The sequence below is a fragment of the Cajanus cajan genome, chromosome 6 (genome assembly GCF_000230855.2).
Source record: "Cajanus cajan strain Asha chromosome 6, NIPB_CcT2T_4, whole genome shotgun sequence".
Lineage (NCBI taxonomy): Eukaryota > Viridiplantae > Streptophyta > Magnoliopsida > Fabales > Fabaceae > Cajanus > Cajanus cajan.
In genome coordinates this window covers 39,906,790-39,926,876 of record NC_138522.1, presented here as the reverse complement: position 1 = coordinate 39,926,876, position 20,087 = coordinate 39,906,790, and the positions used below count along the sequence as shown (strand labels likewise).

At 30.9% G+C, this 20,087-nt stretch overlaps 2 protein-coding genes across 2 annotated transcripts; both read left to right on the top strand.

Annotated features, from left to right (window-relative positions):
* The first annotated feature begins 3,395 nt into the window (after positions 1-3,395).
* On the top strand, positions 3,396-8,288 carry LOC109808662 (chlorophyllide a oxygenase, chloroplastic). Its single transcript, XM_020371746.3, has 9 exons — positions 3,396-3,547; positions 3,633-3,863; positions 4,057-4,161; positions 4,299-4,574; positions 5,021-5,168; positions 5,381-5,565; positions 5,681-5,793; positions 6,344-6,638; positions 7,710-8,288. Exons 1-9 carry the CDS (start codon positions 3,470-3,472, stop codon positions 7,872-7,874), a joined length of 1,596 nt encoding a protein of 531 aa, XP_020227335.1. The 5' UTR covers positions 3,396-3,469; the 3' UTR covers positions 7,875-8,288.
* Positions 8,289-9,306: 1,018 nt separating this feature from the next.
* On the top strand, positions 9,307-12,770 carry LOC109806899 (proteasome subunit beta type-3-A). Its single transcript, XM_020369431.3, has 5 exons — positions 9,307-9,701; positions 9,908-9,997; positions 10,627-10,711; positions 11,502-11,596; positions 12,247-12,770. The coding sequence occupies exons 1-5, from the start codon at positions 9,406-9,408 to the stop codon at positions 12,293-12,295; spliced, it is 615 nt and encodes a 204-aa protein (XP_020225020.1). The 5' UTR covers positions 9,307-9,405; the 3' UTR covers positions 12,296-12,770.
* The last annotated feature ends 7,317 nt before the right edge of the window (positions 12,771-20,087 follow it).

The window sequence follows — 20,087 nt, the reverse complement described above, 5'->3', positions numbered from 1 at the left end:
TTTAATATTTTATTTTATAAAAATATTGTTAAAAGAATTGAAAAAATTATATATCTATTTGATATATTTAAAAGAAATTGATAAGTTTTGAAGTGCATATTCTGAGAGACAAGAAAAATATTAAAAAAGTAAAAGAAAAAAAATAAATTTATAATAAGTAATATGAAGAAAAAAGAGGCAAAGTATAAAATATATTTTCAAATTAATCCATCAAGCTATTTGACATGATAAGGATATTTATTATTCTACATAATATGATATTGGTAATAATGTAATATAATATGATATGATACTAAGTAGAAGATTATGTATCGTTTTGATCTTCTACCAACTAAATTCTATAAAACTAATCACTTTTAAGTCGACCTTTCTAGATTGACTATTTTGAGACTAGTCACTTTTGGTCAATCTTTCCAAATTGATCACCTCCAAGTCAAACACCTTAAGAATTATCATTTTTAGGTTAATCACCTTTGGGTTAACCATTTTTAGACGATCACTTTTAATTGATCTTAAGGTTATTTTTATTGCAAAGCCATTTAGGCTTACACCTTAAGCTCCAAAAGAATAATTATATATATATATTATAATTGATTTTTTTATTCAATTTCATGTGTAAAAATATAAATTATTATTCTTTATCAATGATTAATGAAAAGACAAAAAAAAAAAGTATGAATATAAAAAGTTTTGTTGGAAATGAAGAATTGTTTAGACTCTCAAAATTCTTCAACATGATCCTAGCTAATATCCACAAGTTGATCACCTATAGGCTAAACACTCTTTCAAGCTGACCTCCTAAAGCTAGCAACTTCTAAGTTGATATTTCTAAGTTGATCTCCTTTAGACCAACTGACCTACCTTAGCAAGTGTCTAACCGATCCTTCTTAGCAAGTGGTTGACTGACTACTTCACAATATTAGATAGAGTAAAGTTTCGTGATTTGGAAAGTATGCTTGATAACAATCATAAATGTTGGGATTTACAATACTATTAATGGTAATAAGTATATAACTTCATTTATGAGACCATGACAAAAAATAAATGATTTGTGCTCAAGATACAACTTTGAGCAGACAAAGGAGATATGAATTCCATTCCCGCCCCAAGACGAGGGCCAAACTCTGCTTTGATACATATAGGACCTTCTAAAACATAGATAGAAAATATTACAATCATTAAATATTTTAGGTTTAAATAACAATTAGAGTTCTTTAATGTCAATCCTCTTTAGTGAAACAATTTACAATGTTCTTAAACTATTTTTCATCAAATAAATAATCATTTATTTGACTCAAAAGTTAGACGGTTAACATTATTTACCAACCTTATTTAAAAAAATGTGTAACATAGTTGACAAATTTAAAGTAATTTTGATTTAATATTTTTTTAAAAATAAATCACAAATTATATCTGTTTTTTTTCTTTTATATATATAAAATTCCAGCCTTATAAATCTTGCATTAAATATTAACTTTATTATTTGCAATACATTTTTCATGCTTACCTTCCCAGCAAGTTAGGCAATATAAAGAAATAAATATATTGTTGGTAGTATACATTTATTTATTTCAATTATATGTTAACAGTTTTGAATATATCTTCTTATAAAATCAAAAGCCTGTGAAATTTTTGACTTGGCATACTAAACAATAACGGTTGAATTCCCAGCATCTCCCAAGCACATAAGCTCTATTTATACATTACAATGTAATAATTGAATAAAAACAAATGGTATTGCAACTCACATGTCCAATTTTTGAAAATCAAAATAGGGTGCACGTTTTATATGACCAGAGTGCAACTCATCTAATTTCACATAATGCAAGTGAATTTGAATTTTTATTGAGAAGTGTACCAACCTGACTCTAGCCGACCTGAGCCGAGTTCATTGTACCAACCTAACTAGAGCTAACCTTGGCTATACCCACAAATTAATCCACCCCGAGGTGACCTCTTAAGCAGGCCAAGATGACGTCAGAGAATGCTGACATATCATAGAAGGCATCATTAAGATACCTCGGTAAGTTAACGAAAACAAGGACAAGTAACCACCCTCAGAAGATAACCATATAGCAGTTGCACAGTTATTCGGACGACTCCACACAGGTAATAATATAATGATATGCAAAACTGGAAAACCTAGGCTAACTTGATCGTCGGAGTCCTTTTTGCAAGTACATCCGAGACGCTCAAACAGAGAGACCGAAGAGAAGGAATCCCATCTTGTCAATCAACCTCGTACGCTCTCAAACAAGCCGAGCAGAAGAGATGACTTATCCGAGTTAGGAAGACGACCTAGTTCGTGTAAGTACAAGAAGTAACAAAAGTTTTTCTATGTTAAATAGATTGCAACTCATCTTATTGATTTTATAAGGAAAAATGAAGTTTTAAATACTTTTATTATCGGAATTGGAATTTCATCTAAAATATTTATTTTATTTTCTTAAAGTCAAAGAATTGATAATAAGTGTTCCAAACTAGTTATTAAGCATATTGAGGTCACCGTGAGAAAAAAAAAAAAAAACTCTACAATGTAATTCTACTTTTCCTAATATATAAGTATTAAGAAATTATAACATGTGGGTTATTCTTTAACATATCATAACATTCCACTCGGATACATGACAAAATTTTAAAAAGTACAAATAACGTACCAGTTCAAAATGAATCTGACCATATTCATATACCATGTGAGAAGGATATTGAAGGCGCTATACAAATGGGAAATTATTAAAATACTAAATAATTTAGTTAAACTAGATTGATAACATGTTTTTTCCACTATTTTTATATTATTAAAAATCATTGAGTTTTATGACAATTATTTTAAAAAAATAATAAAAATATTTTTTATTGAAAATGTAATACTTTTTCACCGATAATATATTAAAATTAAATTTAATACTCAATAACTGATTTCTTATGTTCACTTTTTGAAGTTAATTAATTAAAAATTTAGTTGAACCAATAGAATATATATATATATATATATATTCTAAAAAACTTATTGAAGAAACACTAATTAAAAATTGAATTGAACCATAAAAATTGAAGCTATTTTTATAAAATAGTAAAAGTAGTAGTGTTAAAAAAGTGAAAATAATAGTTGAATTCAATTTCTCTAGACTAATGTCTAATACAAAATATTATTAGTTATTTTTAAGAAGAAAAAATAAAAATCTAAAAAATGGAGAAAATAGCGAATTGGAAGAGGATAGAGGAGAGATGTTCTTCCCTTATCCGAGTTGGCAAGGTGTCAGGGCCCAAAAGATGCAAAAACACTGTGAGAGTTCAAAACTAGCGTGTGGAAGAAACATGCGCCACGTGTGAGACCACGAAGTCCACGCTCGTCCACGTGGCGCCCCTAGGAAGGAGAACCGAGATCGCGCGGAACTCCAACCTCTTATCAACAAAAATCCTCATAACAACGTTCCACACCTTTCTCTCTCCAGAGACTGTCAGCGCCATGAACGCCGTAGCGACTGCTGCAGTTCTCTCTCTGCCTTTCTCCTTCTCTAGATCGTCCAAGCTTGACGCCAAAAAGGTTCAACATTCTTCTGTTTACTTGTTTTATGTTTTACTCATAAGCTTTGTTGATGACATTGTTGTGTGTCTATCAATTTTTTCAGGCTTTGAAAGGTCGGTTTAGAGTGTTTGCTGTATATGGAGAAGAGATAGATGATAAGAAGAATGCGTGGAGTGCGCTCTTTGATGTGGAGGATCCAAGATCCAAGGTGCCACGGTATAAAGGAAAGTTTTTGGATGTATATCAAGCCCTTGAAGTCGCAAGATATGATATTCAATACTGTGATTGGCGAGCTCGCCAAGACTTGCTTACCATCATGCTTCTCCATGAAAAGGTTTCAACTTATGTTGGTTAATTACATGTTTAGAATTATGTGTGATCCTTCAATGAATTTTTGTATCATGCTTGTCTTGTTTAGTCTATATGAAATTGGACCATATTCATATTGTTGTTTCATTATCAACTTTTCACTTCTGCCAAACATCCCACTACAAGGTGAATTTATTCCTCCAAAATTATGGGTGTAGGTGGTGGAAGTTCTTAATCCTTTGGCTCGTGATTATAAGTCCATTGGCACCATGAAAAAGGAGCTAGCAGAGTTGCAAGAAGAATTAGCACAAGCACACAGACAGGTACTGATACTTATCCGTTAAGGGCTAATCAGCACAACATGTAGCTGAGATGTTTGAGATTCATCCAACTTGTTATGAACCTGTTCACAAGTTACTGATGTGTGTCATTATTCATGTTACTTATTGCACAACAACAGGTTCATATATCTGAGGCGAGGGTGTCCACTGCTTTAGATAAACTAGCTTACATGGAAGAACTGGTAAATGATAAGTTGTTGCAAGAAAGAAGCACGACTGAAGTTTCCCATACATCATCTTCTTCCGGTACATCTGTTGAATCTGTAGATATAGAAAAGAGAAGACCGCCACGAAGAAGCTTGGATGTGTCAGGTCCAGTTCAGTCATACCATCCCCACTTGAAGAATTTCTGGTATCCTGTGGCTTTTTCTACTGACTTGAAGGATGATACAATGGTAAGTCGATATCTATTATTCTTTGTCTTACACTGGGTATATTTGTGTCTTCTGCTTCAACCTATTCAAATTTATTGGAAGCCTATTATGCTATGACAGTGGAATATTGTCTTTCATAAAATAATAGATAAACAGATAAATATGTGGAATATCTTTGGATTGAGATTAATTTTTCCCTCCTTATCCCCCCTGATTTCAAGTGAGCATTTCATTGTACCCAAGTGGTTTTACATGAGGCTACTATGATGCTTTTCTGTGGCACATTTGGACTAGTTAACCAATGAAAACAATTCAGCATTTTTTAGTTTCTCCCTTTCTTCAATTTCTTGGGGGTGATGAGGTGCTGTGTCAGATAAGAGACAGCCAGTGAAAAGTTGTGGTTTAATGCAAGTTACTCCAATGTGGATGTAAATTATCATAAGCATGTTAATCCTTTTGTTTTTCAGATCCCAATAGAATGTTTTGAGGAACCATGGGTCATCTTCAGAGGGAAAGATGGGAAGCCTGGATGTGTTCAGAACACCTGCGCACACAGAGCATGTCCTCTGCACCTTGGTTCCGTAAATGAGGGTCGTATCCAATGCCCTTACCATGGTTAGTAGTCAATGGTTACTCTTGACGCTGGCTTCAGAAATTATTTTGCTTCAATACATGATATATCCTAGCAATGAGTTGTATGCTTTGGTTCATATATGCATATATGATATCAAAAGATATACACATTCATGTAAATATATCCTAGCAATGAGTTATATGTTATACACATCAAAACTTACAGGTTGAAATAACTAATGGTTGGATGTTAGGCTGGGAATATACTACTGATGGAAAATGTGAGAAAATGCCATCTACTCGACTGCTAAATGTGAAGATAAAGTCATTTCCATGTTTTGAAAAAGAGGGGATGATCTGGATTTGGCCTGGCAATGACCCCCCAACAGCTGCCCTTCCATCTTTGCTACCTCCATCTGGGTTTGAAGTCCATGCTGAGGTATGTTATGAAAAAATTGTCCCATTAGATATGGCAACTGAATATTCAAGGATTGAGTATGATTCATGTAAAAAAGGCTGTGTTTATATACTTGGTGTCTCTTTATATGCCACAGATTGTCATGGAGCTTCCTATCGAACATGGGTTACTTTTGGACAACCTTCTGGATCTTGCACATGCCCCCTTCACTCACACTTCAACTTTTGCTAAGGGATGGAGTGTTCCCAGGTTTGTTTTTGTTTATACCCTGAGAACTGAAAGCCATTTGCATTTTACCCTAGGAACTATAAGGATCCAATTATAAAAACTGTTGAAAATATAAAAGACTTACTTATAGACATACACACATGCACGCACACACACATTTATATATGTTTAGAAACCTAATTAAAAATTTCCAAAAAGTTCACGACTTGTTAGTGTATTAAACTTTGTGTGTGTCTGTGTCACGAGAGGGTACTTTTCAGTTTTCACTAGTGAATTTAGTTTCTAAAAAACTCTTCTCCAACAAGGGAAGACACAAAATGCGAGTTGGAATTCTGTCATGCACAGTAGTCAATAGGTTGTTAAATGTTAAATTGATCTTGCATGATATTTTTCTAGGCTCAGATCTCTAATAACATAATGTAGTCAGTGTGTCATACATTCACACTTATATTGTAATTGTGCATGAATGGATGGATAAGTTGAGCTTCTTTTTAAGGCATAAATCTAACCTTTATCTTCTGAATACATACATTTCTTCACTTAGTCTCATTGCATAGATTTCAACTTGCAGCCTGGTGAAATTTTTGACACCTGCATCTGGCCTACAAGGATACTGGGACCCCTATCCAATTGATATGGAGTTTCGGCCACCTTGCATGGTTCTATCAACCATTGGAATTTCCAAGCCTGGTAAACTCGAAGGACAAAGCACCAGTCAGTGCACCACACACCTGCACCAACTTCATGTCTGCTTACCATCTTCAAAACAAAAAACAAGGTTGCTATACAGAATGTCACTGGATTTTGCTCCTGTGCTTAAGCATGTACCTTTTATGCAACATCTATGGAGACATTTTGCAGAGCAGGTAGAATATTTTAATAATCAGCATGCATTTGTATTATGTTTTGAGATAATGGGGAACAAAAGGGAAAAAAGGTCACTACTCATACTAAAAATTTAGGGTATTTTAACTCAAAAGAGGATGTGAAAAACAATGATACAAGGTTTTTAACAAAATTATGTCACATACTAAGAGTTAATCTATATCTATATATTATATTATATATTATATATTATCTATATCTATATACAATTTTTACACTGTTTTACTCTTAAAATTATAATTAATAAAAAATAATATTGAAAATTAATTATTCTTATAAATCTAGGACTCGAATCAATACCTTGATGTTTGAGGACTAAGTGTGACACATGTTGATTCAACAAACATTAGTAATTCTTAAACACCTTTAAACAAATATAGAGGGAAAGAGTGCCTGGACCCCACTAGTATTAATTAATGGGGCTGTCCCATTTGGGGTCTACATTTTTGGATAATTTTACCCTTATAACCACTCTTTTACAAATTACAAATTTTTTATTCTTTTTTGTAAATTTCACTCTATAGCCACTTATATTTTTAATAACCACCCATTATTATATAATTTTTATAAAAATAATTTATGGAGGCATGAAGTGCCTTTTGTACGCTAGTTCTAATAAACTTATTAACAAGTATTTATAGGGGGGGGGGGGGGGGAAGTGAGTTAAGAGGTAAAAATGAATTAAACTTTTGACATAAGTGAAAATCAACTTACCTCGATATTTTTAGAAGTTCTTTCATCAACTTTTGTATAAGCGTCTATAAACATAACAGAGCTCAGCACACTTTAGAAAAGTCTTTAATAGTAGGATTTTACAATTGAAAAGCTCTCTTAAACTGAATGCTAATTCAAACTATGCCTAGGCTTTAAGAAGAAATCTTGATATGAATCATGATTTTGCATGGTTAAGTAGAGAACTATTTTATTACAGCGAAACAAAAATGATCTTTAGCTTTAGCTTTTGTTGGATTAACATGTTGAATCAGTGTGAATGACTACCCTATTCTTTTTTTAACATTTGTATTTTGTGTTTTGGTGTTGACTTATTAAAGGTTTTAAATGAGGATCTGCGACTAGTGTTAGGCCAGCAAGAACGGATGAACAAAGGTGCAAATGTGTGGAACTTCCCTGTATCCTATGACAAGCTTGGAGTAAGATACAGACTATGGAGAGATGCCTTGGAGCGAGGAGCTAAGCAACTACCCTTCAGCAAATAGAATGTACTGTAATAAAGATTAGAGTGCCTTTTCTCTCACAGTTAGTCATGCTTCTTGGAACCAACCTTTATTAACTCAAGCCATCATACACCATTGCAATAGAAAGGCCAACTCGAACTCGTACATTGCCTTTCCTTGGTTCTTTCTTTCAAAGCATTCCTACGATGCCATGCAAAGGAAACTACGAAATTTGATCAGAGCTTGTCTCCTCTAATTCAAGCCCCTTGTAAAATAGCACCAACTGTACACTTGGCCTTTTATTATTTCTGTGTACAGGATCAAGTCCATTTTTTTTACCCCACTTTTGCATCTCAGCTGGCGGCTTAACCTCGCACCATAACACTGGTGCTTGTTGTATTGTATGATGTTACCATCTTAGCTCAATGATAATTAAGAATTCATCATTGGTTTGGACCTTTGCGGTTTATAATGAATTTAGATATTCCCTTTTTCTTCTGTGGGAATATATAATGCAAGATTGTTTTTATTGACGTTGAAAGATAGAGTGCCATTAAATATTAACAACTAACAAGGCCAGTTCCACCCAGATAAGTCAAATGTAGAATGTAATTTGTTAATTATAGATAACTTTAATAAATTGATATAGAGTGCTGTCAAAAAAAAAGTGATATAGAATATGGACTATTGGAAGAACCGTCATCATTGTCATTATGACTTCGAAGAATAAAAAAATTGTATTTTTTTTAATTATAAAAAAATCCCTATAATAAATTCACTATTTTTGTCACGACAGCTTATATAAATTATGTATTAGCTAGGATGTTATTTATTGTGATTAATAATAAAAGCGATGTTTATCATTTAATATAATTGAGTGCTTAAATTGATTAATAGTCATTTCTTTAGCTGTGAACAAGTTTTTATTGAAAGAAATGAAATTTATTTTAAAAATTTTTACGTTTTGAAATGAATTAATTTTCCATTATTAATGGAAGGATATATGTAATTTATAGTAAAAAAAAAAAAAAAAGCGACCATGAATTAAGTGATTCTAGAAATTGAATGTTATGAATTAGTTTAGACTAAACGAAAAAAAAAATAATGGGTTCATTTGTTTAATTTAAAAAAAAAGTGTTTTTAAATAAGTGATTTTAATAAAAGTAATTTTTTAAAGAAGGAAATACTTCTTAAAACAATTAAAAATTAATTATTTTAAAAAATTAGACAAACATACAAATAAAAACAAGTGCTTATTTTATTAAAAAAATACTTTTACAAGAAATTTTTTTAAAACAAACATATTCAATATTTATATTATTTTTAAAAATAAAAAATTAAATTGTTTTTTAATAATAAAATTATGAAATTAAATTAATGAGAAAAAATAATTTAACATAAATTTTTATATTATAAAAACTTGATAAAAATGTTTTAATTTTTTCGAATGGGGCTCTAAACTAATACGAATACAAATACCAACTGTACCATAGCGTTAGGGTTTACTTCCAAAGGCTCCCTCTCATTTCTGGCGAAATCGGAAAAATCGTTGATCGGTAGAGTTCCATCATCCATGTCGATCTTCGAGTACAACGGCAGTGCCCTAGTGGCTATGGTGGGGAAGAACTGCTTCGCCATCGCCAGCGATCGGAGACTCGGGGTTCAGCTCCAAACTATCGCCACCGATTTCCAGAGGATTTCAAAGATCCACGATAAACTCTTCATCGGTCTCTCTGGCCTCGCCACCGACGCTCAGACACTCTACCAGCGCCTCGTTTTCCGCCACAAATTGTACCAGCTGCGCGAAGAGAGGGACATGAAGCCCGAAACCTTTGCTAGCCTAGTCTCCGCTATTCTCTACGAGAAAAGGCACGTCTCTCCATCTCTAATTTCATCAATTATGCTTAGGGTTAGGGTTAGGGTTAGGGTAGTGTACTTTTATTTATGCTGAGATTTTAGGTTTGTAATAGTTATTCATATTTTAGATGATATGTATAATTCTATTTTATGTGTGTGGAAGTTATCACCTCAATTGATCAGTGTGAAAACAAAATGCATTCTATTGCTTTTTTCAGGTTTGGTCCATACTTTTGCCAGCCTGTAATTGCTGGATTAGGAGACGATGACAAACCATTCATTTGCACAATGGATTCCATTGGAGCAAAGTAAGTAAGTTGAAGTATTGTTTAATCTGTTTCCTTATTTTTCTGTCGGGTGTTGAGGAATGTTAGTGTTCTAGTGATATGCATATGACGTCTACATTTCTTCTGGGTCATAATTCTATGATAAATTTCAAGTATTGCTATGCTTTTAGCTGGAGGTTGGTGACTACCACCAACATCTGCAAATCCGAACAAATTTTCTGAACTATGTCAGTTCTTGGTATTTCTGCAACTCTATATTCAGATATCAGAGGAAGTTTCTTATTTGGTTTTTCTCTTTTTATGTTCCTGTTAATAATCATTGTTATTAAGTCAAACAAAGAGGCACAACTTTCACAATCAGATGTTGGTTTCTACAACTAAATACTTGATGTACCGAATGTTTTATTACTTTTCACTTCCCCACTCAAAATGGTTTGCTTATCGTTGATGCATATACCTTTGACAGTGAAACTATAAAAGAATTATTTGATTCACTCTCTTTGATGCACACCACACTCTTTGTATCCTTTAGTCTAAAATTTTCAACATATTTTTTATCTTGGAAAGTGCATTTTAAGCAACTTTTTCCCCTGTAGTTATTATGTTTGTGATAGTAGTAACTTCTTTTGATTTCATTTTGGGTATGACAGGGAACTTGCAAAAGATTTTGTAGTGGCTGGCACTGCATCTGAGTCTCTTTATGGTGCTTGTGAATCAATGTTTAAGCCTGACATGGTTAGTCCCAAAATTTAATTTGTTGTCTTTAATGTCACTTTATTTTTTGAGAATCTGCAAATTCCTGCAGTCGTAGCTATATTTTGTTTTTGTTTATAGTGTTTTATTACCAAATTATGAAATAAACATATGCAAATGGACATGTCTTCACGCTACCAAACCTTAATGTGAATAGTTCCTTGCATGTATTCAGAATATCATTCATGTATAATAGACAGGAATACAGGATATTGTATCATAGAGTTTTAAAGCCTGGTATGTGTAACTGTCTGTTGCTGGCTTGAACTTGAAGTAGGTTTTATGTATTTGGAACACTTTTATAACAAAATCTTTTGTTCACAGCACAAGCAAACTCCATTTTGCATTTACTGTGAAAATGTCTAATCTTTCAATCAACCAATACACTAAAACCAGCAAGTCATTTATTTTCATTTTCTTAATGTTAGAGGTTGTGTAAATACATAATAAAAAATGCTCATGCATCTGCATGTATTCTATTAAAGGTTCTTTGACAACTATTATAACAATTACAGAAAACATTAGGTGTACAATACCCAAATGTATGTAGGGACAAAATTGTGGTATTGAATCTGATGTTCTGTGATAGTGGCAGATTCTGGGTTTTAAATAAAACAGGCCACTGATAGAGGCTCAATTTCGCAGTTGAGTTCCCTAGTTCTCACACATTAACATACTTATGTATTCATAAAAGTTGAAAGATTTTTAAAACTCAGTTTCTTCAATATAAGAAGCTTATTCATGTTCCTTTGGTTTGTTAACTATGACTCAGGAACCAGAGGAATTGTTTGAGACGATCTCTCAAGCACTGTTATCATCTGTTGATCGTGATTGTTTAAGTGGCTGGGGTGGACATGTTTATGTTGTGTAAGTTTTATGACTTATCTGTTTCTCCTAGTAGCTGACAATAATTTTGGGAGTGAGCATTCATATTTTTTATTTTATTTTTATATAATTACATATCTGTGCATAGTAGTTGATGACACATTTGCCATTCTCTAGACAAAATAATTTTCGCATAATGTAAACAAATCCTGATTTACCTCCAAATGACCAAAGGTGGAGTTTTGGTACGTGGTGCTCTATAAGTTTCCACGGGCCACAATTTTCCCAGTAATGATATACTAGCCAGCTATCTATCTGGTGTTGGTAACACGGGCGTCAGAGTTGGAAGCTGTGGTATTGCATGGATGCACCTTATGGATGACATGGCAAATGCCAATATACAGGATAAACTGATGAATAAAAACAGCTTTTTTTTTGGGGGGGGGGGGGAGGGGAGGGTGTTATTTCGTTCTTATACTGAATCTGATTTCTGTAGGCACTTTGAATGAAAAACTTGGACTCTTACTGATTTTTCACCATTATTTTTTAGTTTGTCTTTCTGATTCTATTTTTTGCACTTAGATGTTTAATGTTTAAGCTTATTATTCGAAGTTGCAACATATTCTTTTGAAGTTTATGTTCATAACTTGTTATTATTGTGGCTTATCAGATTTTTCATTTATTTGCTGCAGCACCCCAATCGAAGTGAAGGAAAGGATATTGAAAGGAAGAATGGATTAACTTTTAGGCCACCCAAGTCACCCATTTGTTGTCATGTTGGTATCATAAGTTTGGATTTAAATGAAAATCATTTACCATCAATTGTGCAGACGGGTACCTTGGTATTGTGGCATTTAACTAGATGCACTTCGAAAAGAATTACGAACGGTTTTAGTTCAATACTTAGATTATCAGTGAAAGTAATTATTGTTGAAGCAGTCTTGAGTGAATTTAAGTTATCAGTTGGAAAATCTTGAGCATAAAAAGAAACTTACAAGATGGAAAGTCTTAAATCCTGTTTCAGAGGAAAGCAAGCAAAGGAGGGGAAAATTTGAATAGAAAATAGAAGAAAAGAAACTTTTGTATTTTTGTTTTTAGAAGTTAGTTTGTTCTTTATTTAACAAAACAAAAGAAAACGTATCGGTGTTTGATAGGAAAATTGAAGGATGAAGATATGGTAATAGACCAGACTTTTTGCGATCTATCGCACTGCTCATTTTGGGCCAAAGTTAGGCTAAGTTCATCAAGTTAGATCATTTTTTTTATATATAAAAAACTGGTTTAAAATCAGATTTAGAATCATTCAAAAGCTTATTTAAATGAAATATTATTATTGAATCGAATTTTGTTAGATGCCTTGGTATTTACATATGGCTATCTATATAAAGACTTAAATTTATTTGATTACGAAAAAGTTTAGGCTTAATAATTTTGAGGAAGATTTGGAAGTTTACTTAAATAATGTTATTATAAATAAACAGGTCGTTTAAGTCTCAAATTAATGACTTAGGTTAAGCTTATTTAATTTAAAGTATAACTGGATCTAATGTTTTTTTGGCAAAAAGAAAACCTGGACCTAATTGAAGAGGGATGATACAGTTTGCTAAGAAAAGTAAACGGTAAATTTTCATCCTGTGCAATCAATCAGTCATTATCGTTTTCACGCATGCTTGTAATATATTTATTAATTAAATATTTATTTTTCAAATTATGACAAATAATTAGTTGTTTAAGTTAACCAAAATTCAAAGTGAGAGTATTCAAGCAAAGATATTCAATAAAAACTCAACCTTTTAGGCGATTTAAGTCGTTGTTCCACTATAAGATTCTTAAAAAAAATGAGAATGTGGGTTAGAATAAATGAAAATATATTTTAGTTCTTACATTAAACAAATGTAAGAACTAATTTTAATTAAAAAAAGTATATAAAGTTTTACTTTTTAAAATTTAAATACTTTTTTTTTATCATTATTGAATATTATAAGAATTAAGAAATAACATTTTAGTGCTATAGTAAAATAAAACAAATACATATATTAAATGTAACGTTTTTTAAAAATTAATAATTGAAAATGGTTTTATACCTTTTAACTGAATTCTTTTTATTTATGTTTCTAATAATTAAATTTTTTATTTTCTTTAATTTAAATAAAAATATTTAAATCTTATGTACTCTTCAACTGTAAAATTGAAATATATTGGCCACCACAAAAAATATCACATCTCATTTACAGCATATAATCATTAACATCTCAAAATAATTTATTATTCAACTTCTATATATAAAAAAGATTTTTTTAAAACCAAAATGCATATATTATAAGTTATGATTAACTAAAACAATTTATTAATATAATTCATCCATTGTATATAGGGATGACAATGGACCTAAGGGCTGGTTCTGTGGAGTTAGGAGAGACGATCGCTTCAAATTTATATCAAAGAGAGATAAAAAAAATTTATTATAAAGGAAAAAATCAAACTTTTTACAATGATATTTCAATTTCAACTTATCAAAATAAAGTTAACATGATTTCAATTAACTTGCGGACTATCTTCCAAATATTACACACTTTTCCAACAATCAATAAGGATTTTACCACTCAACGCCATACCTTACCTAAATTGGTCACTTCAAAACTATTATAGCTCGACTTTGTCCCCATACGAAATAAATTGAGGACTTAAAAGAGATTCAACATTCTGCTTCAAGAGACAACAAACTCAAAATTTTTTTTTCAACAATAAGGCTCTTAGAGCACCACAACACATACCTACACAATGAGATATTTCAATTTTTAAAATAACATGTCTCCTCTTATCTTAAGTTTACAACACAATTTAACACAGCATGCCTCATGCATATCACAACACAACTCAAGCACAACATGTCTCATGCATATCACAACATAACTCAAACACAACATGTCTCAGGCATATCACAACATAACTCAAACACAAGCCAAAGAGAACATAACTTAGAAGTTACAAGTCTCAAAGAGACTGTCACTTCAAGTCATGAAGAGCACACTTTGAGCGAGCTTAGGCAGAGACCACATCAGGGAGGTGAAGTCAACTTGCTTAAGTAAGTAAGATCTCACTTTGAGTGACGAAAATTCACTTTGAGCGCCCAACGAGCGTTCCAAGCGAAGTTAGAGACCATCCTAAAATGGTTGCACTAGGTCGCTTGAGCAAGTGAGTTCTTACTCTGTGATGCAACTAGGTTGAAGATTAACGATGGAAATCTTCAACTAGCTTCATTTATGCTCTTTATCTTTTTCCATGATTGAATCAAGCTCAAGATGATTGAAAATGATGGAAGAGGAATAAGAATAGATGCACCACTTCTAGAGAGAAGATAAACAAGAGTGTTGAACTTGCCATAAGTAGGAAACCCTTGATAAAAGTTCTTAAGGAGAAGTATATCCAAGAGAGAGAACTAAGACTTTTGAAGGAGAGAAACTCAATATAATAATATCACAAATGTTAAAAGTGGATGTCTAAGGTGAGGTTACAAGTATATATAGGATTTTGTAGCTTATGGTGCAAGTTAAGTTGACATAGGTTAAATGTAACCCATGTTAGGTTAACTTGAACTCATGGCTACTAATCCTAGTTACAATTCAAAATTCGAATTTCCCTCCCATTCATGTCACTATTTTAGATTTAGATTGGCTAATGAGAACTTATCACATGGAAAGACAAGGAAAGTGTGACTCATGTCACCATCCTAGATCTAGAAGAGCTAATAGGAGGTTGTCACTTGGAAAAGTGCCAAAAGTGTGACTAAGTATGACACATATGACTTGTTGGAGTTTAAATTAACCATAGATCACCTTGTCCAATAGAAGTGGACGTCCAAATGGTTGGACCACACATAAAAGATGTTTCCATAGGCTAATTCAAGTTTAACAAGCTCATATTTCATTTTCTAGTTTCACCTTCCCTAAAATATTATATACTCTCCTAAAAATAAAATTTACAAGGAAATAAATTCCTACACTACTTGACCAAAAATACAAGGTCAAAAATAAGGAAAATATTTGCAAGAAAAATATACACAAAGAAGATAAAGCAAACTACTAAAAAGGATCCAAAGTTTAATAAGAGCTTGGGTTTTCATTCTTCAAGTCTAGCCCACTCCTCTTGATTCCTTTAGGACTTGGCTCCTAGGCATGATGTAATTACTCTAAGAACCATAAATTCGCTTAAAGTGACTGTAGACACCCAATTTCATCCCGGGACATACAAACAAGGAAATTGACTTCTATTATCAAAGAAAAAGGAGCTCCCAAGTATAGAAACAACAGGACATGACATCAGAAGGCCTAAAGCCCAAACAAGCTGGTTTTAGTACCCCAGAATGGGTTGTTCCAAATTCAGAACGGTTCGTTCTGCTTCCAGAACAGGTCGTTCCAGATTCAAAATTTACTTTTAAAAGACTAGTCCAGAACGGTCTGTTTCGAATCCAGAATGGGCCATTCTGGCCATTTCTGATGTCTATAAATAGTAGACTCGGACACTATACTCAGGGCCAGAAAAATTTTGTCCAAGACTCCTTAGAGCTCGAAAATTCTCTCTCTCTCTCTCCCTCATATTGTATTTCTTGAGATTTGTGAGGAATTTGTGTAGTGTGAAAGGTAGCCAAAAAGCACATAATAGATCCCCATATTTGAAGATTCAGTAAAGCTCGTTTAAGAGGTATTTCAATCAATTCTCTTCTATTTTCTCTATTCCCTCATTTTAAATACCGTTATAATAAAAGCAACCATGTAGACATTTTAGGATCAATCGTGTAATTTAAATTTCAAGCATGTAAATAATCATTAATAAAGGGGATTAAATATTTAACTTATTAATTCTTATTATGCTTACTTCATCATAAAGGTACCGATTAAGGGCATTGTAGGGGTGCTTAATACCTTCCCTAAACGTAAACGACCCCCGAACCTAATTATGGTTATCAAGGCCATTATTGGACTTTTAAAAACCTTTTATTTTTCCAATGTTTTGAGTAAAACATTGGTGGCAACTCCATGAACTTATTTTTCAAAATCATTAATTAAGGATTAGTCTGGTCTCTGGGCATTCCTTAATTGATGAGATTTTCAAAAAGATATCTAAACCATAGGTCACAAGATTGGAAATTTTCGGGTTGCGACAGTGACTACGTAAGCACTCCAAGTGAGCCAAGTCAAATACCACCTTTGAAATGGTCGCATTATCTCACTAAACGAGCCTCATTAACGCTCTGAGCGAGCAATCCTAGCAAATAAGCATAGTTCAAGAATAAGTTCATCAACTCACAAGAAACCAACTTAACAACTCAAAATCCTCTCATCCAATTCCAAAACTCCTACATGCAACTCATAATTCATCATCTATTAGCATCGTATAGCTCATAATTTGAAAGAGTAACAACAAGCAAAAACATTACAATTCAAGATCTCCAATTCTTCTTCCTTTAGCAAGAAAACTCCAAACACGATGAACATGAAGGTTCTAGCCTCAAATTCAACTTCAATGTTTTCTAAAGCATGAATTAACACAATACAATCAACTTATACAACTTAGAAGATTAAACTACAAACTTCTCTTACCTCAAATCTTCCAAAAACAATAAAGAGAAGGAAAAACACCAAAGAAAACAACTTCTCAAGTTCCCGCCATATAACAACTACAAACCTCCGATTCTCAGCTCCCACGCCTTGAATTCCAACGTAGCTACTATAATCTAAGCTCCATAGAAGGATTAGAGCACTCCTGTGATGTCAGAAAGAAGAAAGATCTCCTTTGCCTCCAGAGTCCATCTCTCTAAATTTTTTCTTTGGAAAGTCTGAGAAATGAACTTATGAAATTAAAATTTTTAGAAAATCTTATATACATTCCTTTAAATTTAGTTAACTTTAACTTCAACAAAAAACAACTTCAAATAACTAAATTCTTAAAAATTCTTAAATCTTTAATATTTTTAAAACATTCAAACAACATCTCAACATAAATCAATTAAATATTAAAATGTAAAGAAACAATAATTCACAATACAATGTTATAAAAATATATGTGCACACAATTTTCTTAACATGTACACCAATTGATTTGCATTCACCCATACAACGTTGCAAGATGGAAGGCACCAAAATAATTAACAAAACCTAGATGATTTTATGCACCATTCTCTTTTAATGTGATCGGTATGCTATACTTATAACTCCAAACATATGCAGGTATTCCCTTTGATTCACACGTTATATATATATATATATATATTAATCTTGTATATCCCTCATATAGATTATTCCCTTGCTTGAATTGCTTATTCTAGCATTAATATGCATGTTGATATTTTCTTTCATATCGACATCAAATAACTTGAGTTAATTATTTACCCCTGCAACAAAGAGAGAAAATTAGTGGGCAAATATTAATACTAATTTTTTTAACTATGATTAAAATATAAAATAGTTTAAATAGTTTAAATATATGGAAAAAAAACATAATTAGGTCAGACAATAAAAAAAATTATTATATAAATTATTACTCAGGTAAGAAGACAATGTAAAAAATATATAAATATTAAAATTATTATGAGATGGAACAAAATATCTTAATAGTTTAAGACAATATTTTTTCAAATTTTAGATTTAATTAAAAATTGACCTATTATTATATTATTTTGTGGGACTGAATTTGTATTAAATATATATATTTTTTGAACTGTTCATTCAGTTACCTTAATTATAGGAAAACAAGAATGTTATTTAGCCTAAATAAATCACACCTTGAAAAAGGTTATATAATTAAAGTATTGATCTTAGTTACTTAAATTATACAATTTAACTAAAGTTTTATTACTTTTTCTAAAAATTGTTTGTTACACTAATTAAAATATATATTATTTATAATCATCTTAACTAATCCAAACCACAATAAATATATATATATATATATATATATATATATTACTTTTAGTTCTTTATCTTATTTCTTAGATTTATTTTGATCTTTTATTTATTAAAATATTTATTATAGGTCTTTGTTTTTTATATTTGGATCGATTTAACTTTTACAAAATAATGATCATTTTTAATTTTGAAATACAATTTTGAATAACTTTTTTTATTGTTTTAAAATACGAAACTTATAACATTAAACTCACCTATATAAAAATTATAAGATTGAATTGTCGTTTAAATTCAAAATGGTTATAAACATAGTAAAAACTATGTGAAAATTTATTTTGCAAACAAGTATAAAATAATATAAAATTAGAAGTTTTGAAATTTTCAATTATTTTTGGACTGATTATTTTAATGTAATTTTTTACCATGTTTATGATAGTTTTTAGTTTGAATAGCACTTGTTTTTAATAGTTTTCATGTAATGAGATAAATTTTAAGTCTTAAATCAGTCAAAAATAATTTAAAATCATGTGTTTAAAAGAAAAAATAATCATTATTTTAAAATGATCAAATTAACTCAAAATTAAAAAATAAATATTTAAAAAAATAAAAGACTAAAATAAATTTTAAAATAAGATAAAAGATAAAAATATAATTAAACCTAAAAATTAACAACATCTAAAGTTTTAAATTAATATGCGTACTAATAAAGAGGGGGCAAAACCGCAAAATATTAGTATTTTTAACTTTTAAGTTACATTTTTTTTTATTATCATGTACTAATCAAACAACTAATTTTTATTTAAAAATTACAAACAAACAAATAACTTGTATTTTTATTTAAAATTTCTATTATTGACTTCAACATAAAAGTAGCTTTTATTATAATTTTTTTTTTCTAAATTATTTTTATCTATAATTTATAACAATAGATAAAGGGAATGCATGGGTTTTGTTTCTACAATTTTTTAAGATATTTATACCCTTTTTTAATTGATTACGCTTTTACTTAATTTGTATGATTATTTTGGACATAAATGAAAAAAAAATCTTTTGTTTAAAAATTACATCCTTCTTGCTAGAATCTCTCTTTTTTTGAAACCACTTCTCCCACATTCACAAAATGTAAGTGCACATTTTAAGTGTACATTCTCTTTTCCTTTTCTCTTCTTATACCTACCAAAACACAATGAAATCAATGAAAACAAGAAGTTCAAAACTAGCCCATAAAAAGAGATTATTAGATTAAGAAGTTGCATAAGTAGAAGAATCAAATTAAGACTTTTTGATCTTGTGAAATCAAAGATAAGAAGGTGAAACTTACTTTTTTTTTTTCTTTCAATCTTTTGCTGTTATTTTATTTTTTCTTCCTTTGTTGACATAAGTTGAACCTAACATGTGCAATGTCAAATTCTACCGCACAAATAGATTTTGATAATTATTTTTAATTGCTACATGTGATTGTATTTTTTTTTTTATTTCTGTGAATATTATATAGCAGAATTTGAAGTACCGTTGACATATTTTGTTTTTGTCGTGTTTGTATGTGTGGTTTTTTATTTTTTATTTTTGGCTTTATATGCGAGTTTTTTACTTAAATAATATATTTTTAAAATAAATTTATCTAAATA

Bases quoted from the DNA above. Each gene is read 5' to 3' on its own strand.
- LOC109808662 (XM_020371746.3), top strand. From the start codon at position 3,470: ATGAACGCCGTAGCGACTGCTGCAGTTCTCTCTCTGCCTTTCTCCTTC. The intron at 5,169-5,380 runs GTTAGTAGTCAA...GTTGGATGTTAG, and splicing joins TATCCAATGCCCTTACCATG to GCTGGGAATATACTACTGAT. The intron at 5,566-5,680 runs GTATGTTATGAA...TATATGCCACAG, and splicing joins GGTTTGAAGTCCATGCTGAG to ATTGTCATGGAGCTTCCTAT.
- LOC109806899 (XM_020369431.3), top strand. From the start codon at position 9,406: ATGTCGATCTTCGAGTACAACGGCAGTGCCCTAGTGGCTATGGTGGGG. The intron at 9,998-10,626 runs GTAAGTAAGTTG...TGGGTATGACAG, and splicing joins ATGGATTCCATTGGAGCAAA to GGAACTTGCAAAAGATTTTG. The intron at 11,597-12,246 runs GTAAGTTTTATG...TATTTGCTGCAG, and splicing joins GGTGGACATGTTTATGTTGT to CACCCCAATCGAAGTGAAGG.